At 64.7% G+C, this 21588-nt stretch overlaps 1 protein-coding gene across 1 annotated transcript in view; it reads left to right on the top strand.

Annotated features, from left to right (window-relative positions):
• Nucleotides 1–21430, top strand: part of HMCN2 (hemicentin 2) — a gene marked incomplete at its 5' end in the record, with an annotated part of 37056 nt that extends 15626 nt beyond the window's left edge. The window contains 51 exons of the mRNA XM_082775909.1: nt 669–764; nt 867–1043; nt 3435–3554; nt 3853–4014; nt 4396–4677; nt 5238–5405; nt 5563–5676; nt 5868–5954; nt 6421–6609; nt 6757–6930; nt 7299–7412; nt 7583–7725; nt 7884–8034; nt 8218–8436; nt 8639–8752; nt 8821–9008; nt 9146–9242; nt 9596–9721; nt 10170–10313; nt 10427–10586; nt 10733–11119; nt 11298–11395; nt 11705–11977; nt 12062–12252; nt 12338–12419; nt 12631–12767; nt 12873–13014; nt 13213–13360; nt 13539–13666; nt 13812–13968; nt 14065–14186; nt 14412–14576; nt 14653–14760; nt 14838–14972; nt 15192–15326; nt 15744–15934; nt 16045–16258; nt 16418–16552; nt 16633–16823; nt 16960–17041; nt 17366–17635; nt 18279–18428; nt 18671–18808; nt 19025–19146; nt 19231–19468; nt 19599–19652; nt 19790–19918; nt 20012–20323; nt 20578–20697; nt 20808–20934; nt 21040–21430. Coding sequence (XP_082632035.1) covers nt 669–764; nt 867–1043; nt 3435–3554; nt 3853–4014; nt 4396–4677; nt 5238–5405; nt 5563–5676; nt 5868–5954; nt 6421–6609; nt 6757–6930; nt 7299–7412; nt 7583–7725; nt 7884–8034; nt 8218–8436; nt 8639–8752; nt 8821–9008; nt 9146–9242; nt 9596–9721; nt 10170–10313; nt 10427–10586; nt 10733–11119; nt 11298–11395; nt 11705–11977; nt 12062–12252; nt 12338–12419; nt 12631–12767; nt 12873–13014; nt 13213–13360; nt 13539–13666; nt 13812–13968; nt 14065–14186; nt 14412–14576; nt 14653–14760; nt 14838–14972; nt 15192–15326; nt 15744–15934; nt 16045–16258; nt 16418–16552; nt 16633–16823; nt 16960–17041; nt 17366–17635; nt 18279–18428; nt 18671–18808; nt 19025–19146; nt 19231–19468; nt 19599–19652; nt 19790–19918; nt 20012–20323; nt 20578–20697; nt 20808–20934; nt 21040–21382 — 8249 coding nt within the window. The 3' untranslated portion in view covers nt 21383–21430. The remainder of the gene's footprint in view (nt 1–668; nt 765–866; nt 1044–3434; nt 3555–3852; nt 4015–4395; nt 4678–5237; nt 5406–5562; nt 5677–5867; nt 5955–6420; nt 6610–6756; nt 6931–7298; nt 7413–7582; nt 7726–7883; nt 8035–8217; nt 8437–8638; nt 8753–8820; nt 9009–9145; nt 9243–9595; nt 9722–10169; nt 10314–10426; nt 10587–10732; nt 11120–11297; nt 11396–11704; nt 11978–12061; nt 12253–12337; nt 12420–12630; nt 12768–12872; nt 13015–13212; nt 13361–13538; nt 13667–13811; nt 13969–14064; nt 14187–14411; nt 14577–14652; nt 14761–14837; nt 14973–15191; nt 15327–15743; nt 15935–16044; nt 16259–16417; nt 16553–16632; nt 16824–16959; nt 17042–17365; nt 17636–18278; nt 18429–18670; nt 18809–19024; nt 19147–19230; nt 19469–19598; nt 19653–19789; nt 19919–20011; nt 20324–20577; nt 20698–20807; nt 20935–21039) is intronic.
• Between the last annotated feature and the right edge of the window lie 158 nt (nt 21431–21588).

Below are 21588 nucleotides of genomic sequence, written 5' to 3'. Positions count from 1 at the left end.
ATGCCGTCACCGTGGCCCTTCGCCAGCCGGTGACGCTCCGGTGCCAGGCCACGGGCACGCCGCCCCCACGGCTCAGCTGGAGGAAGGACGGGGTCCCGCTGCCAGCCACGGGCAGCATCTTCCAGGTTGGGGGGCGTGATGGGGCTGGGGGGGCCGTGCAGGGCAGGGCTGTGTGCCCTGGGGCTTTCCTGCAGCAGTGTCTGGGCTGAAGCAGCGGTGCCGTGGGGTGGCACTGACCCCTGCCCAGGGCACAGGGGGTGTTGTGGAGGGGTCTGCGTTGTCTGGAGCACAGGGACACCAGGCTCCTGAGGAGAAACCCAGTCCTGGGGCTGCAGGAGCTGAGGAGGGGAGGGTTACAGGTGACCAAAGCTAGTCGGGAACCCTCCCTCCTCCTTCTAGATCGAGAAGGCTGACCTGACCGATGAAGGTGTCTACACCTGTGTCGCAGCCAACCCCGCAGGGGAGGACAAGCAGGACGTGATGCTGAAGGTGCTGGGTGAGAAACCAGGCAGGGTGCAGAGAAAAAAAATCTTTTCACTGACTTGGAGGGCAGCGGTGGCACTGTGCAGTGCTGTGGTTCCCTCCCGGAACGGGGACTGGTGCGTGCCGTGCAGCCGGTTTGGGTTTGGGCTGCGCAGAGCTGATGGCCACACATGCTTGGGTTGCAGTGCCTCCGAACATCGAGCCCAGCGAGGTGGACCTGGCTGTCCTGGAGAACGGCACAGTGTCCCTGGAGTGCCTGGCCACGGGGGTGCCAGCTCCTGGTGAGCCTGTCCCCTCCCTCGAGCTTCCCTGGGGGTGTCCCCGGTGCGCGTCCCGGTGCTGCCATCACGCTCCTTGCATCTCATCCCCTTCCTTCCCTGCAGACATCTCCTGGTACAAGGGGAACGAGCAGCTCGTGACCACCCCGGGCCGGATCCTGTCCAGGGATGGGAAGCGCCTGGAGATCCCCCGTGCCCACCTTGCTGATGCCGGCAGCTACCGCTGCGTGGCCTCCAACGCCGCCGGGGACACCGAGCTTGGGTACAGCCTGCGGGTGACTGGTGAGTCTGTGGGGTGCAGGGGGAGGACAGGAGCTGTGAGAGAGCAGGGTGCTCCCCCAGAACCCCCCATGCATGTATGGGGGCACATCCCTGAGAGATGGGTTTAGCAGAGACCCCTTCATCTGCCCCATTTGCCATTACCCCACATCCATCCCTGGTAATGTCCCCAAAGGTCATAACCCTACAGACAGGCATCTGGTCCAAATTTTGGTGTCTCCCACCCCAGCCATCCCCATCGTTGCCCCCTGGTGCTGTTGGTGACATTGCTGTGCCCCCCCTGCCCTCCCCAGTGCCCCCACGGATCACGGCTGGCCCCAGCCCCGTCGTGGCGGTGACGAGCGAGGCGGTGACGCTGCGCTGCGATGCCACCGGGAGCCCTGCCCCGGCACTGATCTGGCTCAAGGACGGCAACCCCGTGCCCGAGGAGGTGGCGGGTGGCCCACAGGTGAGGTGGCTACCACAGGGGGGTCTCCCTGGGGACATCCTTCCAGAAGGATGCTCTGGTTCCTTGTTCTGGCTTTTCCAAAAATAAAACCAAACAATTGCTGGAGCTGAGCAGACGTGGTGTTGCCCAAATTTACCCCTGCATTTGGTCCATGGGAACACGGACCTGCTCAGCCCTGCTCCCTGCCACGTGGAAGAGCCAGGGGGTCCCCACGATGTGACAAGGACAGGCTCGAGGCAGGATTGTGCCCACCCGTCCTGGTTACTGCTGGCAGCCCAGCGAGGTTTCTCTCTGGTTTCATGCTCACCTGGGCTCTTTTCTTCCCGGGGGCACAGATCCTGTCCGGTGGGCGCGTGCTGTCCCTGCCCACCCCTCACCTCCTGGACTCGGGGACGTACACGTGCGTGGCCAGCAGCGCCGTGGGCGAGGACAGGCGCGAGGCCACCGTCGAGGTGCGGTGTAAGTGTCCCCAAGTGTCCCCAGCCCCTTCTGGGGGCTGCTCCCTGCCCTATCCCCAGCCTTGGGGGGCTGTGGGGCCAGCCAGGGGAAGAGGGATTTGGTGGTGGCATTGCCCTGTCTGTTTCCAGTGCCACCCACTGCCCCGGGCGAGGAGGAGAACGTCTCTGCCATTGTCAACCAGGAGGTGACACTGCGCTGCCCGGCCCCGGGGGTCGACCCCCGGGGGTCCCGCTGGCTGAAGGATGGGACCTTGCTCACACCGAGCCCAGGGATGCGGCTGTCAGAGGATGGGACTGTGCTCCAGGTGATGTTTTGGAGCAAAAGAAGGGATGGGAGGGAAAAGGGGCTGCAGAGCATCTCACCGTCTCTCCTCGTGGCAGGTGGGGCGAGCCGCCGTGCAGGATGCGGGCAGGTACACGTGCCAGGTGCCCGGCCACCCGGAGAGACACTACAACCTGAACGTGTTGGGTAAGGGCTGCCACGGCTGGGACAGCTCACCAGGAAAATACGGGGCGTATGGAGATGTAGAAACAAACCCTGTAAGCATAACGTGGACCTGAGGTGGCTCGCTGGCTTGGAAAACGGTGTCCGAAGGATTAAAGCTCTGCGAGATGATGCAGCTGGAGGTGTAGGGAATCCCCTACTGGAACGGGACGGGGGAAAAAGCCAATGTTTGCACAAGTGTTGCTTTGGGGTATTTCAGTAACCATGCAGCTGTCTTCCTAAAGCTTGGGCAGGGGAGCAAAGGGAATTTGCTGCCATTGCCAGGGCTGCTCTGCACTCTCTGCGCCCTCATCCATCACGGCAGCACGCGGGTATCAACCCCTGCCGTCCCCTGCCTGGGTCGGGGGGATGCTGGCGCATCCCTCACCATGCACATCCCTGCAAACTCCAGCACATCCACAGCACCAGGGCAGAGCCAGGCCTGGCTTCCCTCGGGGATGCTCGGGGCCAGCTGGTGGGAGTCCTGCAGGCAGGCAGCCGGCACGGGGAGGAAGGCCAGTTCTCCCCGCTCCTGCGCTCCCTTCCCAGGGAGACGTTGCACGCTTGGCCTGGTGTCCTGGCTCGGCTCGATTGTTTGGGTTCTGCTGTTTTTGTTTTTCAGAGGTTTCTGGGTGTTAGGATTTTTCTTCCAAAAGCTAATATCCCTCACGGGAAGGGGTTACCCTTCTCCAGCCAGCTGTAATTATGGGAACGGCGTCCGATAACGGAAAGTGTTAGGTCACCTTCGCAGCGAGCTGTGCTACCTAACGAGGCTCTGTCTGGCCAGCCTTGGCCTGGCCGTGGGGCTCAGCCAGCCTCTGCTGTAGGCCACGTGCAATTAAAACCATCACTTTCCTAATAGCTGGGAAGTGCACGTTATTATTTCCAGCCGTCTCGCTGGATCTTTGTGCAGAGCCTGGTGCCACGGGTGGCGAGCAGGACGGAGCTGCCCCTCTCCCCTTGTCCCCTGCCATCAGCTGCCCCTCTTCTCTCTCTCCCCACAGTGCCACCGTCGTTCTCCTCGGCAGAGCCCACCACCACGTCCGTGCTGGAGGGGCAGTCTGTCCGGCTGGCCTGCGAGTGCCACGGGATCCCCTTCCCTGCCCTGAGCTGGCAGAAGGATGGTAAGGTCCTGCCTCTCGGTGCTTGACCCACCAGGCAGATGCAGACCCCCTGCCCAGGGCAGGTGATACCCCTTGCATGGTTTAGGAGCATTTTGGCTGAGCAAACGCCAGGTTAAACTTGAAACCCAGTTGCCAGCCTGCTCCTTGCGGGTCTCCTGCTGCAGCCAAGAGTAAAACCAACTCACATTGCTCTCCTTGGGCAGCAAGGAGTGATTTATATCGAGTAGTGCCCGGCTTCTGGGTGGGATCTGGTCCTGCTGGGAGCCTGAGAGGAGGCTGCTGTCCCCCCCCCGGGCAGGTGAACCCCTCTCTGCCCACCCCGGGAGCCCGAAGCTGGTGTCTGCAGGAGGGAGGATGCTCTACATCGAGAAGGTGCGGCTGGTGGACGAGGGGACCTACACCTGCGAGTGCAGCAACGCCGCCGGCAGCAGCAGCAAGGAGCATCGCCTGGGGGTGCACGGTGAGCCGGGGGACCCCAAGATGTGGGGGTCCTGCTGCGGTGGCTGAAGCTGCCTCTCCTAAGCTGTATGTTTGAGCGAGATGTTCTCCCTTGATGCAAGGCCCAGCTGGACCCAAAAGTTCACAGCTATTATCCCCTGCCTTGGGTGTTTTGGAAGGGATGCTGCCAGCTGGGTTTGCCTGGCTCCCTCCAGCCCCCCTCTTGGCTCCTCTCTGCAGCTGATATTTGCTCCAGCAGCACAACTGCACTAATTGCACCCACTGGGATGTGCTTCGCCCTCCTGCTGCCACCAGCCAGCTCCACGGCATTTTTATACCCACTTTCATACCGCCAAGGGCTTTCCTCCAGCCTCACCTCCACCCCCTGTCCCTCTGCCCGCAGTGCCACCGAGGATCCGGGGCAGCAGCAAAGCCCCCAGGAAGGTTTCCGTCATCGAGGCCGGCGAGACGGTTTTGGAGTGCGAGGCCACGGGAAGGCCAGCACCCACGGTGACGTGGCTGAAGGACGGGCAGCCCATGGCCCTTGGGGACGGGCTCTCGCTGTCGGAGCAGGGCTGGAGGCTGCGCATCACCCAGGCAGAGCTGGTCCACGCGGGGCGATACGTCTGCCTGGCGGCCAACACGGCGGGGCAGGAGCGCAGGGAGTTCGATGTGGTGGTGCACGGTGAGGGTGGGGGGCACGGCGGGTGGCTGCGGGGAAGGGACACGGGCAGCTGGGCTGGGTGGGGATGTCCCACCACGTGCCCAAAGCATCATGAGCCTGGAGAAGAGGAAACGTGGAGCAAGTTTGGATAACGCAGCGTATAAAAGGTTTGGGGACAGGAGAAGAAGCAGAAGTGGCTCCACCAGCCTGTGGCAATGGTTTCTTTCCAGGTTGAGCAGAGCACCTCTTGCTTTACAAAGTCAGATGCTTTCCAAGGACTTGGGGGAACCTTGGGGACTGGGGTGCTGAGCATTTGAGCTGGAAAAGGACTGGGGTGGTGTAGGGCACGTGGCCAGCTTGGTGTCAGGCCTGGAGGTATAGGGTTGGGGGTGCAGGTAGGTGGCTGCTGATGGACCTTCTGTGCTCATGGCCTCAACCTGTACAAGCAGGAGGGTGGGAACCAGCTGGGTTCAACATCTGCCACATTTTTTCTGGGTTCAACATCTGCCGCCTTTGTTTCACTCTTCTGCTGTCTCGGTGGCTGCTTTGCAGACAGCTGTTTGTCCCTTCTGCCTCCCCAGTTCCTCCGAAGTTCCTCCAAGGTTCGGGATCCACCAGCATCACCCGTGTGCCTCTGCACAGAGCCCTGACGCTGACCTGCGAGGCCACCGGCGTCCCCCTGCCCACGGTCTCCTGGTCCTGGAACGGCTCTCCTGTCACCCCCGGCGAGCACATGCAAGTGCTCTCAGGTGGGACGAGGGAAGGATGCTGCAAGAGCTCCACGAATGCATTCTGCCCTAACGCTGAGGAGTTCACACCCAGCACAGCTCCCACGCTGCGGGGTGGTACTGGGCTGTGCTGGTGCCTGGATCCGTGCCCTGAGCCCTCTCTGCTCCATGCTCACAGGGGGCTGGATGCTGAGGCTGCCCCGCGTGCGAGCCCAGGATGGTGGCCACTATTCCTGCCTGGCCAGCAACGCCGCTGGGGAGGCGAGGAGGGAGTTCCAGGTGGAGGTCCTGGGTAAGGGAGGGACATCTACCCTCTGATGGGCTCCTCGGGAGCGTCAGAGCTTCAGCTGTGCGGGGACAGCACTGGTCAGCACTGGGTGCAGCGGTGGGAGCTGCAGCACCGGAGTCCTTCGTGCCTTGGTGCATGGACACAGCGCCTGGTTTGGTCCAGCTGCTGATGTCCCTGGCCTCTCGCATTCCTAGTTCCTCCACACATTGAGGACGTGGATGAGGAAGAGGCCGTCACAGTGCCCGAGGGCCACTCTGTCACCTGGTCCTGCCTGGCCGCGGGTGAGCATCGCGCAGGGAGCAGGGGTGGTGGGAGATGGGCGCGGAGCAAGCGGCCGGTTCCAGCCGATGACACAGGAATAGCTGAGGTCGGCTGAGGAGCTTTTTGGGGATAGTTCCTGGCTTTGCAGTTGGGCTGTCCGGAAAGTGCTGGGGAGGGGGCGCCCACGCGGGGAGCTTGTTCCACGACGTCAGCTCCGATCTTTCCAAAACGGAGCAAAAATTCCTCTAATCTGGTTTCTCCTTTTGCAATGGGAGTAATTAATCACCTCCTACTCAGGACAGCTTTCCTTTTTTTTTTTTTCTTGCTGGCTCATCCAGCAGTCTCTAAAATCCCGATCCAGATTGTGATAAGTCTGGATTTGGGCTGGTGTCCCTGCTTCCCAGCGCAGTGACCCCATCCAGGCTGCGTGCACGCATGGAAAAACTTTTTGCACCGAGCCCAAACCCTAATTTCCACCCTGCACAGGCAACCCCCAGCCTGAGGTCACCTGGCTGAAGGACGGCCACCCTCTGCCTGCTGGAGCCACCTCCATCTCCCCCGACGGCTCCGTGCTGCGCATCCCCCAGGCTGCCCCGTCTGACGCCGGCCGCTACTCCTGCGTGGCCTCCAGCCCCGTGGGGGAGCAAACCAAGCACTACCTGCTGAATGTTTCGGGTACGAGGTGGCTTTGGGTGTTGAATCCTGGGGATATGGGCTTTTGGGGCTTTCTGAGTGTCTGCCCCAGCTGGGTGGTGAGGATCCCTGACCCCTACAGCCGGCAGTGGGGCTGTGATGGGTATTAGTGCACACACCTCTCTGCAGCCAGCCCCACATCTGCTGGAGATGCCCACAATGCTGCCACAGAAGATGTTGTCGTGATCATCAACAACCCCATCTCCCTGCTCTGTGAGGCTCCAGCCTACCCCCCCCCCAGCATCACCTGGCTCAAGGACGAGGTCCCCGTCGAAGCCTCGCGGGACGTGCGCCTGCTCCCTGGTACCGCGCCGGCACCCCTTGGCCACCACGGAGCCCCTTTGGGTGCCCGGGGGGTGGGAGTGGGGTCTGTTCTGGGTCTGGTGACACCCAGGGCGATGAGAAGTCATCATCTTATAGGAGATGAGAGGCTCAGGCCATCAGAAGGGTGGGCCACATCACCTGGTAATAGCTAGAAGCTTCTCAGCAGCATCAGTGATACCGCACAGGTTTTTATAAGCCTGGAAATTGGGCTCTAGAAGAGCATCGGATGCCCTCCAGTCAGGCTTGCAGGTGGTCAGCAGGGCCTTTAAGACGTCTTCATGTGCTGCACGGGGATAAACAGCCTCAGCTGTGAGCAGGGACCCTCTCAGGAGACCCCCTTTGCCCAGGTGGCCACGGGCTGCAGATCCTGAACGCCCAGGAAGAGGACGCGGGCACCTACAGCTGCGTTGTGGCCAGCGAGGCTGGGGAGGCCGTGAGGAACTACACCGTGAAGGTCCTGGGTGCGTGAGCTCTCCCTGTGTCTCCCGAGCCCCACCACAACCCCCGACATAATGGGGCCAGTTCCCCTTCCTTCCCTTCACCCTAAAGCGCTGCACGTTGTTGGTTAGGGCAGAGCAAGGGCGTTCGGGGGCTCTTCCCTCCTCCCAACCATCTCTTCTCTCCCCACCAGTTCCCCCTTTGATCACCCGAGATGTCCCTTCGGGGGAATTTGCCACGACAGAGGTGAGAACCAGTGTCAACAGCACGGTGACGCTGGAGTGCGAGACGTGGGCTGTGCCCGAGCCGACCATCCAGTGGTACAAGGACGGGCAGGTGAGGTCCCAAGGGTGGCCATGGAGCAGCTGCTGATTTTTTTTGGGGGGACACACACCCTTGGTATGGCTGGCTGGGCTCTGCCCTGCTCCTGCATGCCTCAGCCCTGGTGTATAATCACTCCTCTTCCTCGCCTTGGGGCTGGGGACCCCACGCAGCTCCTGGAAAGCGCCGGCCACCTCCAGATCCTTCAGGAGGGGCAGGTCCTTCGGATCAAACCTGCTGGTGTCCCGGATTCAGGGCACTACACCTGCGTGGCCACCAACCCCCTGGGTGCAGATGACAAGGACTTCAGCCTGCACGTGCAGGGTGAGTCCTGGGCGAGCTGGGGCGGGGGGCGTCCCGGGGAGAGGGGTCCCTATGGGGGTCCCCCATGGGATCAGGGTGGAGAGGGGTGTGTGTGTGCGCTGGATAACGTGCGTCTCGCCAGCTCTGGCTGCACCTGGGGGTAATGCCCCCCTCCCTACAGCTCACGGCAGCCTGTCCCCGCAGTGCCGCCCCTCTTCCAGCACCAGCTGAGCCCCGGCGAAGCCTTCGAGATCCTGTACCAGGAGGAGGACGGGGACGGGGAGGTGACGGAGCACCGCCAGGCTGTCCTCCACCAGCCCGCCGCGCTCTCCTGCGACACCAACGCCATCCCGCCCCCCCGGCTCACCTGGTACAAGGACGGGGAGCCCCTCGCCCCCGGCCCCGGGGTGCTCATCCTGCTAGGTAATGCTCCTGCCATGAAAGCATCCCCAGCACGCGGGGGTCGGATCCTGTCCCTTTGCTCCTGCCAACACGCGCAGCACCCGTGGGACCCTTACTGCCTCACCGGGGCTGCGTGGGGGCCGTGCACAGCGGGGTGGGAAAGGGATAGTGGATGGGACCCCCACCACGGGGCTGTCCCCACCTTGCCCCCCCCGTGCTGCAGGGGGCCGGGTGCTGCAGCTGCCCGTGGTGCAGGAGGAGGACGCGGGCAGGTACACGTGCGAGGCATCCAACGAGGCGGGCAGGGACCGCGTGCACTACGAGCTGGAGGTGCTGGGTGAGTGAGGAGGGGCTGGGAGATACCAGGAGGGGGGTTTCAGCAGCCCCTGACCCCCCTGCTTCCAGCTGCCCCGGCCATCCGTGGTGCTGAGGAGGAGCAGGTCGAGGAGGTGACAGCCACCACCAACAGCACCGTCCGATTCGAGTGCCCAGCCAGCGGGCGCCCGGTGCCCGCGGTGTCCTGGCTCCGGGACCACGTCCCCATCGCGGCCAGCCCGCGGCACCAGCTCCTGGAGGGGGGCACGGTCCTGCAGGTCGGTGTCCCCGTGCTCAGGGGGTGGCTGTGCCGGGGGGACAGGGCCTTATTCAGTCCCCGAGGAGGGGCTGGCTGCGCACCGAGCCCCAGTGGTGCCTGGCTGGGGGTCCCCAGTGGGGCTGTGTCCCCTTGCAGGTGGCCGTGGCAGAGGTGGGTGACGCTGGCAGCTACGTGTGTGTGGCCGAGAACCCAGCTGGTTCAGCTGAGAAGCACTTTGCTCTCACTGTGCAGGGTAAGGCAGCCCTGCTGACGCTTCCCTGGGTCGCTGATCTGCCTCCCTCCTCTTCTTCCTCCTCCCTCTTCCTCCTCCTCCACCACTCCATGGCAGCCCCCAGCTGGAGCCATCCTCTAGAGGATGGGGTGAGCCTCCCACCGAGGGGCTGGCAGCAAACACCTCTCTGTGGCTCCTGTGTTTTTTGGGTGCCCTCCACCTGCCCTGGCCATGCGGGTGTCTGAAGTGCAATCCCCCAAGCTCTGGCTTGCAGAGGGCTCTGCAGCACCTCGCTGGCTGCAAACACAGCCAGGAATCTGGGGCTTGGGATTTGGCCCCTGCTCACTCCCCACGTCCCTGCCTCTCCTCCCCAGAGCCCCCAGGTGCTGAGGACCCCCAGGAGGAGACGCTCAGTGCTGACATGGGCAGCCCCCTCGTCCTGAGCTGTGCAGCCACCGCCGTGCCCGCTGTCACCTGGCTGAAGGACGGGAGGACACTGGGTACGCACGGAGGTGGTGACGTGCCGGGCTTCTGCCCCCAGCCCTGCCTCGCTTTCCCTGTTTCTAATCCCACTGTGAGAAAACCTCAGGGCCCTGCAGGGGAGGAGGCAGAGCATGAACGCGTTGGTGTTTTTCCTGCATGTTTTTAGGAGGTTTTGCTTCTGTCTCAGCAATGAATGCTAAGGGATTTGGGCATGGGATGCAACGCAGGGGTGTGGTGCTGAGCTCTCGGGGTACCAGCCATTCCAGTGCCACCAGAACTGGGGTTTGCTCCCCAAACTCTATCTCCTTCCTCCTGCAAACCTGCAGCAGAGCCCACGCCTCTCCTTTAACCAACCGGGGCCCCAGGGGTGGGAACTGGGGGGGGACAGAGCACAACAGAGGGAGCCTGGGGAGGGCTCTGCAGAGGAGCACGACCACAACCCCCCTCTGCCCCATCTCCTGGCAGCAAGCAGCCCCGAGCAGGGCCTGGTGCCTGGGGGGGGGCAGCTGCAGATCAGCGCCCTGCAGCCCTCCCACCAGGGCCGGTACACCTGCCTGGCACGGGGTGAGGGCACCGAGACGCGCAAGGACTTCTTGGTGCTGGTGCGAGGTGAGGCTCGATGGGTTGGTGGGGGGCCCTGGGGCTCTCCCCCCATGGGGAGCCTTCCTCCTCCTTTTTTTTTTCTTGTCCTCCTCAGCCTCTCTCTTCTCTTTCTCGCTCAGTGGCACCCCGCATCCTTGGCGCAGGGGTCCCCAGCGAGCACAGCGTGCTGGAGGGCGGCGAGGTGAGGCTGGAGTGCCAGGCAGAGGGGCAGCCACCCCCCCAAATCTCCTGGCTGAAGGACGGGCAGCCCCTGCAGCTGCAGCCCCCATCACGTGCCCAGTAAGTCAATGGGGAGGGGACGGGGACACTGCTGTCCTTGCAGCGCACCCCAAATCCTACAGCCTGGGGCGCAACTAGGCATGGAGCATCCCTCCCCTGTGGGTGCTTTGGGGGTGCTGGTGTCACCACGGTGCTGTCCCATGCAGGGTGTCACCAGATGGCAGTGCTCTGCTCCTCGAGGCGCTGCGTGCTGCCGATTCGGGTGCCTACACCTGCCTGGCACGCAACGGCGCGGGCGAGGATGCGCGGCTGCACGTGCTGAGCGTGCTGGGTGAGTGGGGCTGGGGGGCACCGGGCACGGCCACCCGTCCCCAGCAGCCTCATCTCTGCCTCTCGTCCCCTCGCCCAGTGCCCCCAGTCATCGAGGGAGGTGCCGGTGGCTCTGATGTGGTCCGTGGTGTCCTGTCCGCGGCGGTCACCCTGCGGTGCCGGGCACGGGGGTCCCCTCCGCTGCGTGTGAGCTGGCTGAAGGACGGGCTGCCCCTGCGGCTGTCCCCACGTGTCACGCTGCTCTCGGCCGGGCACGTCCTCAGGTGAGAGAGGTGCTGGGGGGATGCTTGGCTGTGGGTTTTTTGGGCAGCTCCCGGGTCTGCGTGGCAGAGGTTTCAGGTGGAGATGTTGGGAGCACCCTTCTCCAGGTGATCCTGCCACTGACATCTCTTTCTCTTCTTCCTCCTTCTCCTCCTCCTCGTGCCCTGCTCCCCGGGGTAGGATCTCCCGCACACAGGTCTCTGATGCCGGGCTCTACACCTGCGTTGTCTCCAGCCAGGCAGGGGTGGCCGATCGCAGCTTCGTCCTGCAGATACTGGGTATGGGGGAGCCGGGGATTTGAGGGGGAGAAGAGTGGATGGGGGCACCCAGGCACCAGTTTTGCTTGCAGAGCGCTTGTTGTGCAAGCTGAGCTGGCCCTTGGGTGGGCTCGGGAAGGACGGAGCAAGGAGGGACCAGCCTGAAAGCAGACCCAGAGCACCCCAGTGCTGGGCAAACCCCTGCAGGAGGCTGAGCCACCTCCGGGTGCTCTTGGGATGGTGGCCGTTTGCCAAAACCATCCCTAGTGCCTGGGACCCCCTGGGAGCTTTTCTCCCACTGCCCCACTAAGGAGACGGCTCCGTCCCCAGCACCCCCTGTCCTGGAGAGCCCAGAGAGCAGCGAGGAGCAGGTGGTGGCCAAGGGCTCCGATGTCACCTTCGCCTGTGAAGCCAGCGGGTCCCCGGTACCAGCAGTGACCTGGCTGAAGCTCGGCGAGACCCCAGCACTGCCAAGCAAGAGGGTGGCCGACGGCCCACGGCTGAGCCTGGGGGCTGTGGGGCCGGCCGACACGGGGGTGTACGCCTGCGTGGCCTCCAACGAGGCCGGGGAAACCAGCAGAGCCTTCAGCCTCCTGGTGATGGGTGCGTGCCTCCCCTGGGCTGGGGGCGCTGACCCTGGGGAGCAGCCGAGGGACGAGCCCTCCCGGCTCCCCCTGCGCTTTGCAGAGCCCCCCAAAATTGAGGATGCGTCCCACCCCACCGAGATGGCCGTGGCCGTGGGCGCCCTGCTGGAGCTGACCTGCGTGGTGGTGGGGGTCCCTGTGCCTGCTGTCACCTGGGAGAAGGACGGGCAGCTGCTGGCAGGGCCCTGGCTCTCAACGGGGAACGAGAGCACGCTCCGCATCGACAGCATGGAGGTGGGGGCTCCTCCTCCCCTTCCTCGCCTGTGTTCTCTTTCTGGCTTGTTTTTGCCTAATTTTTCCCATTCCTGGCTTTGTGTAGGTGGCTGACTCTGGCTTGTACACCTGCCTGGCCGCGAGCCCTGCTGGGGAGGACAGCAGGAGCTTCCATGTCAGCGCCCGAGGTAGCGTGGCCCCCCGTGGGGAGGGTGCGTGGGGGTGAGGGTCAGGGTGCGCAGGGCTTTGGGGTCAAATTTGGACACATCAGGGGGTACTATAAGCATCTGAGGGGGATCTGGAGCAGAACACGGTAGCCCCAGAGACTGGGGGGGCTTTTTGTGGATAAATGAGGATGGGGACAGGCATGGGGGTGCTCAGCTCTCACCCATCCCACAGCCCCTCTCGGCACCACGGGCACCGGTGAGACCCTCAGCATCACCGCCGTGCCGGGGGGGCAGCTCACCCTGGAGTGCCCTGTGGATGCCGTGCCGCCCCCCTACATCGAGTGGCACCGGGAGGGCTCCCCGCTGCGGGTAGGTGTGCCGGGGGGGCTGCGGGGCCAGGTCCCCCCCCATCTCAGCCCCATTGTGCTCCCTGTGGGCACAGCCGCTGACCGGGGCTGCCCTGGGGGGTGTCAGGGGGATGCCCGCAGGCAGACCCTGGCTGAGGGACGGTTCCTGAGGATCTGGGACGTGGGGGCAGCAGACGGGGGGGAGTACGTCTGCAGGGCTGGCACCGCAACGGGGGACAGCAGGCAGAGCTTCCAGGTGGAAATTCACGGTGAGCATCGCCCTGCCACAAGGCTTGGACGGGGAGAGCGCGTTCCCTGAGCATCCTTTTCATCAGGGACAGAGATGCCCAATATTTTGGGGTCTCCTATGGATGGAGCAATAGGAAAAGAGGCACGGGTTGGGTTTGATTTCTCCTTCTCTGAGCTCTGTCGTTCATTTTCTCCCTTCCCCACGGGTGCTGCCGCAGTGGCCCCACACATCCAGCCGGGCCCTGAGGAGGTGAACGTGCCCACGAACGGGTCGGCCACGCTGCTGTGCCACGCAGAGGGGTGGCCCAGGCCCCGGGTGACGTGGAGGAAGGACGGGCAGCTCCTGTCCCTTCGTGGCACCAGCAGGTACGAGGCTTTGCAGCTTGGTGGCACCCAGAGCTGGCTCCCAGTTGAGCCCCTGTCCCCATGCCCGCTCAGGGGACGTGCCCCATCTGGCTGCAGGGTGCCCGTCACCCTCCTGGCTGTGTGTCCCTGCGTGTTCCTGGCCATGCACAGCCCTCGAGGGCTCTCCCTCCCTCCCCAGGCTGCAGCTGCTGCCCGATGGCTCCCTGCACATTGACCCCATCCGGGTGCAGGATTCTGGCTACTACCTCTGCGTGGCCTCCAGCCCTGCTGGCTCTGACCGGCGGGGCCTGGATCTCCGTGTCCTGGGTAAGCAGGAAAGTGAGCTGCATCCCTCCTGTGCCTCTTCTGCCACCCGTTATTTCTGGGCAGCTCTCATCGGTACAACACTGCGCTGCTGCCCACCGCTTGCCCCCTGCGGGCAGCTCCCAGCTCTCCGTTTGCCTTCCTGCAGTTCCTCCTGCCATCACCCCCGGCCCCCCCAGCCTCACCCTGCTGGCCCAGCAGCCAGCCTGGCTGTCCTGCGATGCATCAGGCTCCCCTGCACCCCAGGTCCGCTGGGAGAAGGACGGCCACCCCCTGAACCCACACCTCCTGCCCGGTGCTTACAGGTACCTTCCTTGCCCCCTGGGTTGTTTTTTTTTTCCCCTCTTTTGTTGCTCCCCGTGGTGCAGGGGGTGTCCCCAACGTGTGCTGTGCCCACGCAGGGTGCAGACCTCGGGCTCGCTGCTCATCACCAGCCCCAGCCCCCGGGACGAGGGGTGGTTCGAGTGCATCGCCACCAATGCCGCCGGAGAGGCGCGCAAGGTGTTCCTCGTGTCTGTCCACGGTGAGCCCTAGGGGGCTGCGAGTTCTGCAGGGGGCTGCCTTATTGGGGTCTCTCCCCCCCACTTAGACATGATGTAGCCGTGCTTCAGCCCCCGCTGCATTTGAGTCCCTTCTAAGGGACTTGGGAATTGAGGCAACAGAAATATCCGCATCTGTGTGCGTCAGGTCCAGCTCCCCTGCAGCACGGGCCGTGCACCCTGCTCACCTCCCTCCTTTCCTCCTCCAGTGCCCCCCACCATTGCGGATGACCTCACGGATGTGGCCGTCACCCGGCTGTCCCCTGCTGTCCTCACCTGCTATGCCTCCGGCGTGCCCTCTCCAACCGTGTCGTGGAGCAAGGATGGGGCTCAGCTGGGCAGCCGAGGGGGCGGCTACCGCGTCCTGCCCACAGGTAGGGGCTCGGGGCAGGGCACCGGGGGGGCAGCGGGTCCCTGCAGCCCTCCTGCTGCCCCCTTTTTGCCTTCTAGGAGCCCTGGAGATCAGGCAGGCGCTGCCTGTGCACGCCGGTCACTACACCTGCACGGCGAGGAGCGCCGCAGGCACTGCCCGAAAACACCTCCGGCTCGTGGTGCACGGTACGTGTGGCTCAGGGGGTCCTTCTCCTTCCACGTTGCTGGGGGGATGCTGGAGGCAGCATTTCTGTCTCTTGCAGAGCCCCCCGCCTTAAAGCCCCTGCCTGGCATGGTGATGGTGAAGGTCAATGCCAGCACGGTGCTGTCCTGCGAGGCCAGCGGGGTCCCCCGGCCAGAGGTCACCTGGCAGAAGGATGGTGCCAGCATTGCTGGAGGTGAGCAGGAGCCCACGCTGCCTGCCAGCCCCTGTCCGGGGGTGGATTTGGGTGGCTGAGTTGCCAGCATCACTGGGTGGCTTCTTGAGGACACCTGAAGGGCTGAGGTGCCCGGCCAGCCTCGTGGCTCCCCACTGTGTCCGGTGGCCACTGGAGCTGTTCCTTGGGGCTTTCAGCTGCTCTCTTCTCTCCTCTTCTTCATTCCTGCCTGTCCCACAGGGCCTGGGCTCAAGGTGCTCCCCAGCGGGCAGCTGCACCTCCTCCGAGCCTCCCTGGCAGACGCTGGCAGCTACCTGTGCGTGGCTCGCAACCCCTCGGGCACTGCCATGGGGAGGACCAGGCTGATCGTGCAAGGTAAGGCTGGAGTCCCCTTGTTCCTTCCTTCTCCATCCCTGGCACGCAGCAGAAATGTGGCTGCCAACTCGGTGCCCCCAGCATCAATCCGTGTAGGCACTCGCCCCTCTCCTCCCTGCTGCTCCTGGGGGGCCACGCAGGGCACTGAGAGCAGCCCAGGCTGCTGAGCTCTGAGTCTGCCTCCAAACCACCCCAATAAACCCTGGGACCAGCTCTGTGGCTGTCCAGGATGTCTTCCCTGGGCATTGCCTTGCTGTAGCTGAGGACAGGCTGGAGGGTTGGGGTGCTGGAGCCGGGCTGTGGGCACCCCCACAGCGGCCCCAGCGGATGCCACAGACAGCTCTGAGGGCAAATTCACAGCATCCCTGGACCCCAACGGGTTGTTGGTGTGAAAGTGATGACGTCTGTCCCACCCAGTGCCCCCGACCATTGCGGCTGGCCCCGTGGAGCTGGCAGTGCTGGAGGGCCAGGACGTGCTGCTGCCCTGCGCTGCCCGCGGTGTCCCTGAGCCCCGCGTGTCCTGGAGCCGGGAGGGAGCCCCAATGCGGGACCATGGTGGGACCATCACCATCCTGCCATCCGGGGAGCTGCTGCTCCGCCACGTCCAGGTGAGCACAGGCCCTGAATTTACCAAAGCAGCTGAATTTACCAAAAAAAAAAATGTGTATCGGGGTGGAGATGCACCCCGTAACGGGCACCGCGCCCTTTCCGTGCGCAGGAAGGCGACGCCGGCAGCTACTCCTGCACCGCGGTGAATTCGGCGGGGAAGGCCGTCCGCCGGCTCTCCCTCGGGGTGCACACCCTGCCCACCTTCACCCGCCGGCCCGGGGACGTGGTCCTGAGCCGGGGCGAGCAGCTGGAGCTGGTGTGCGAGGCCACGGGCAGCCCCGAGCCCCGCATCTCCTGGACGGCCGACGGGCAGCCCCTCACCGGTGCGTGGGCAGCTGGGGTAGAAGGTCCCAGGCTGGGAGGAGGGCACTGCCCTGCCTCCCTCCTGGCTTTTTCACGTTTTGGGGTCCTGGAGTGTTTGGTGACGGGTTATAACCCCACTTGGGTTGTTTTTGTTTTTTTTGGGGGGTTGCTCACTGCAGAGGGTGTATCAGGGCAGCGTGGCCGGAGCATCCTGCGGCGGGCGGCAGCCACCCACGCCGACAGTGGCACCTACGTGTGCCGTGCCGAGAACAGCGCCAGCACCATCAGGGCCACCAGCTTCGTCTCCGTCATGGGTAGGTGCCCTTGGGGTGGCTGGGACCCAGCACACCCAGCCGTCCCCGCTCCTCTCCCACCTCTCTCCCTTCTTCCCCAGAGGCACCCGTGGTGAGGGGGGCCCCCAGCACCTACCAAGTCGAGCCCCCCGGGGGCGATGTCCTCCTCGACTGTGACACCCGGGGTCACCCCGCGCCCTTCGTCCGCTGGAGCAAGGACGGGGTGCCGGTGGGAGCCACCCGGCGGCTGCGCCAGCTGCAGAATGGATCACTGGCCATCCGCAGCCTGGGGGTGAGAGGGGGTTTTGGGGAGGGAGGCAGGTGGGCAGCACGTTTTGGGAGATCTTGTGGCAAAGCCGAGCATCCCAGAAGTGCCTTTGCCACCCCGTTGTGGGTTCATGGCTGTGCTGACGCTGTCGTAACACCAGGGTGCCGATGCGGGGCTTTACCGGTGTGTGGCGGAGAACGAGGCGGGCACGGCAGCGAAGGTGGTCACCCTGGCCCTGCAGAGTGAGTCCTGCCCCTTCATATCCTCATTTTTTTTTGGGGAAAAGGGTGTTTTAGGCCTCTGCCTGCTTTTTTTGCCATGTGGGACAGATGGTTTGGGGCAGAGGGAGAGGCTCAGGCTGGGGGGGAGCTGGAAGAAGACGAGAAGAAAAGGTTCGGGGAGGTGATGGACTTTGGCTGTGGGGAAAAGGGGCTGCAAACGCGCCTTCGTGTGAGTGCTTCCCCCAGATGGTCCTGCCCTTGGCCCCATCTGAGTGTCTAAAGGCCCCCAACGCCTGCACAACCCCAGGGGAAGGTGACGCTTCCCGGGTCCCTTTCCCTGCCCAGGTGCCCCCGTGGTGGTGGTGACACCACGGGCAGTGTCGGTGCGCGCCGGGCAGCGGGTGCTGCTGCACTGCGCGGTGTCGGGGGAGCCCACCCCGTCCGTGGAGTGGCAGTGGGATGGGGAAGCGCTGCCAGAAGGGCCCCGAGGCCGCATCCTGCCCAACGCCACGCTGCTGCTGCCTGCTGCCAGCCCCCGGGACACCGGCACCTACACCTGCATCGCTCGCAACGCCCTGGGCTCTGCCGCTGCCCGCGCCTCCCTCGTGGTGCAAGGTGGGTGTCTGGAGGCTTCTGGCCTCGTGGTAGCTTGGGAGGATATTGCTTCTCCGTTCTTACTTTAAATCCCTCGGTTTGCACCCGGTTTTTCTCTCTCCCGTCTCTTCCATCACTCGTTTGTCCGAGCTAAAGGGCTGAGCCAAGCCAAAGCCTTCCTGAAGCAGCTGCTGCGTGCGAGCCTGTGGCCCCCATGAGCCCTTTGGCTCTCCCAGGCTTCCTGAATTTGCTGCCGGTGATTAAATTCCTGTGTCCCAGGGGTCCTGCTAAATGCCCAGGCACATCCTCTCTCGGGGAGCAGATTGCCAGGCTGAGCGGCGGTGCGGCGGAAGCACCGCGTGCCCTCTGCGCAGCTGCTGGCGTTTTGCTGCCAGGCGTGCTGGAAAGGCAAATAAAAACTTGGGATCGGGGCCAGGAACGCGTATGGGTGCAGAGAAGGGGTTTGGGGCGTGCTGGGGGCAGGTGTTGGTGCGTGTTGGTGGGTGCAAGGTGTGGGGCCACACTCACAGCTCACAGCATCCCCTGTCGATACGCGGCACTGCGCATTTGGGGGCTGCGCGTGCATCCAGGTGGGGATGCTGCTGGCCTTGCTCTGGTGGCTTTCCCGTGGGCGAGCAGCCCCAGTGCCGTGTTTTGTCCCCAGGGGAGCCACGCCGGGTGCGGGGCAGCCTGATCGGCGTGATCAACACCCGTGAGTTTGGTGTTGCCACCCTCAATGCCAGCGTGCTGGACGAGCCGCGCTCCGGCACCACCGCCATCCGCACCACCATCAGCGGCGTCCCACGGCACGTCGGTACGTGGTGGCACATCACACCCATGGTGGTACATCTCTCACCCCTGGGGGGGGTGATTGACCCGTGTTGGGTGAAAATCTTGGGGAAAGAGGGAGAAAACCAAGCCGAAATGTACAGCAAGGAGCATCCTGAGAGCAGCGCCCCACTTCTGCGCTGCTGCTCGTGGGGTGCGGGGGGATCGGGCTGGGTGCCCCCCGAGGAGGGTGCTGGCTTCGTGGTGACATTTTCTTCCCCACCCCAGGGTCGCTGATGCGGGTGCTGGTCACCCTCATGGCCCCCGTTTACTGGTCCTTTGCACACACCGGTGGGGATGTCCCCGGTGGGATCCTGCTCGCACGGGGCACCTTCAGGCACGAGTCGCAGGTGGAGTTCAGCACAGGTGAGGGATGCTCTGCGTGTGGCTCCCCTGCTGTCACCTCCCTGTGCGAGAAGGGACAGGGGCAGTGCCTTCTGCCTGGCTTTACCATCCCTGTCCCCCACGCACCATCCCCGTGGCCACCGGGGGCTGAGCTTGGTGCTCTCCTGGGCTCGGTGCCGCCCGGCGGGCAGTGGAGCTGGTTTTGGGGTGCTGTGTGCCACCCTCCCATCCCCATAGGTGACCTCCTGCACATCACCCACCTTGCCCGGGCTGTGGATGCCAGCGGCACCCTGCTGCTGGACAGCGTGCTCAGCGGCTCCGTGCCCGAGAGCATCGGCGAGGCCACGCTGCTGCTGCAGGTGCTGGAGCTTCCCATCCTCCCTGCCAGAGGGGGTCTCTGAGGGGGTCTACAGCCTGATTCCCCCCTCCTGCTCCCTCCCCAGGACTTCAGCGAGCGCTACGTGCGCACAGGGGCAGGGAGGTTCAGCGGGGAATCGGTGCAGAGCTTTCTGCAGGACGGGCGCCTCGCCCGTGCCCGCTGCAACCACACCATCGAGTACGAGCCCGCTCCTGGTCTTCAGCCGCAGCGGGTGCAGCACATCCAGGCCAGGGAGGTCCAAGCCTCCTTTGACCCAGCCTCGGAGGAGCTCAGCTTCCAGCTCAGCACCTCCCTGGATGCAGGTAACGAGGGGGATGAGAATGGAGAGGAAGGTGCTGGGATCCCTCACGGGTCCTGGGTGGCTGGGAGGGCGCAAAGGCTGCTTCCCTTCAGTGACACGTCCCTTCTCAGCCACCTCTGCTTGCTCCCCAGGAGACCAGTGCCCACCAGGATTTGTTCTGGGCCCTCAGCAGCTGCACTGCCTTGGTACGGACCTTCACTGGGGCAGGGTCTGCATGGTGGTTTGGGGCCGGAAGGTCCCCATGGGGTGTAGGAGTAGCTGAGGGGCTTCTGCCCACAGAGCAGCCCCAGGTGCCATCTCCCTGTCCCCCTCATGTCCCCAGACATCAATGAGTGTGCCGAGGGCTCCCACGCCTGCCGCTACAACCAGATCTGTGAGAACACCGTGGGGACACATCGCTGCGTGTGCCCCCGCGGGTACCGCTCCCTGGGCGCTGCCTGGCCCTGCCTGGGTACGAGCCCAGCTCCCCCAGGACACGTCCCCGTCCCCCTCCCTGCCCCGTTTCCCCATCTTCATGTACCTCCCTCTCTCTTTGCTCCGTCAGACATTAACGAGTGCCTGCACTTTCCTCCGCCGTGCGCCTTCGAGTGCCGCAACCTGCGGGGCTCCTACGAGTGCCTGTGCCCCCCCGGCACGGTCCTGCTGCCGGAGGGCGAGTGCGGTGCAGCAGGGACAGGAGCGGGGGCTGCAGGCAGCACCCCCTGGGACTCCCTCCTGCGCTGGCTGGGGCCCGGCAGCCGCCTGCGGGGCCGCTCGCACCCGCGGCTCACCCTCAGCCGAGTGGCGAAGGCTGCGGGGCCGGATGCCCGGGGTCCCTGCCCCTCTGGGTTCGTCAGGAGGAATGGTACCTGCACCGGTGAGTGGGCACCGGGAGGCCAAGGGGCTCTGCAGGGAGTTTGGAGACCACTGCGTGCCCAAAAGTCTGCCCCAAAATCTGCGTTTGCCCATTGTTGCCGCATCTCCCGGTTCCTTTGCACCCTCGCCCGCGGTGTCGGGGTCTCGCCAGGCTTGGCTGTGCAGGGAAGGGGAGGTGGGAGCCCCCCAGCAATGGGTTGAGGGAACACAGGACACCGCTGCTTCCCTGCTCGGTTTCACCCCTCTCCTCCCCAGACCTCGACGAGTGCCGGGTGCCAAACCAGTGCCAGCACCAGTGCAGGAACAGCGAGGGCAGCTACCGCTGCGTGTGCCCGCCCGGCTACCGCCTGCTGCCCGACGGGAAGACCTGCCACGGTCAGTGCAGCCTTCCTTGGGGTCTGCAACCCCCAACCCTACAGCCACCTGGCTGTGAGGAACCCAGGGCTTTTCTCCTTCCTCGCTACCCACCCCTGCTCTGCCCGCAGACGTGGATGAGTGCAGGGAGGCCACGCTGCGGTGCGCCTCTGGCCAGCTCTGCTTCAACACGCGCGGAGGAGCCCGCTGCGAGGACACCCCCTGTCCCGACGGCTACTGGCGAGGCTCCAGCCCTGGGTGAGCCATCCTGTGGGGTTGTGGGGGGCCCGTACAGTGCCACTCCTGCTGGTGCTGTGTTCTGGGCACCCTTGGCTGCTCCTTCATGCCCCGCTGTGGGTGCAGGGTGTGCTTCAGCCACTGCGCCCCGGACTGCGGCGCGGATGGCCCCGCGGTGCTGCGCTACGTGCTGCTCCCGCTGCCCCTCGGTGTCCCCGCCGGCCGTGACGTCCTGCGCCTGGCCCCGGGCACTGCCCTCGGTGCCCGCACCCTCTTCTCGCTGCTGGAGCAGGATGGGGGCAGCCCCTTCTCCCTGCGTGCCGAGCAGGGCCGAGGTGTCATCGCCACGCTGCGCCCGCTGCACGCGCCCGGCACCCATCGCCTCCGGGTGCAGGCGCTGATCCCGGGAGCACGGCGGGCGCGCAGCATCTTCCTCATCATCACCTCCATCTCGCCCTACCCCTACTGATGCAGCTGGGGGGGGGGGGCAAATCCGGTGCCAGCCCTGCAGGGTTGTGCCACCTCCAGTCCCTCGGCATCGCACCGGTGGGGACACGGCTCAGGGAGAGCTGAGCTCGCACCGTCCTGTTCCCTGCTGGAGATCCCCTGCTGGTGGAGGAGCCCTCGCTGTCCCCTGCCCCCCCGGCAGCCCCCACCTGTATTGCCTTCCCCTGG

Source organism: Aythya marila (assembly GCF_965140915.1).
Source record: "Aythya marila genome assembly, chromosome: 19".
NCBI classification, from domain to species: Eukaryota; Metazoa; Chordata; class Aves; order Anseriformes; family Anatidae; genus Aythya; species Aythya marila.
The sequence above is the reverse complement of the archived record's forward strand: the minus strand, read 5'-3'. Positions and strand labels throughout refer to the sequence as shown.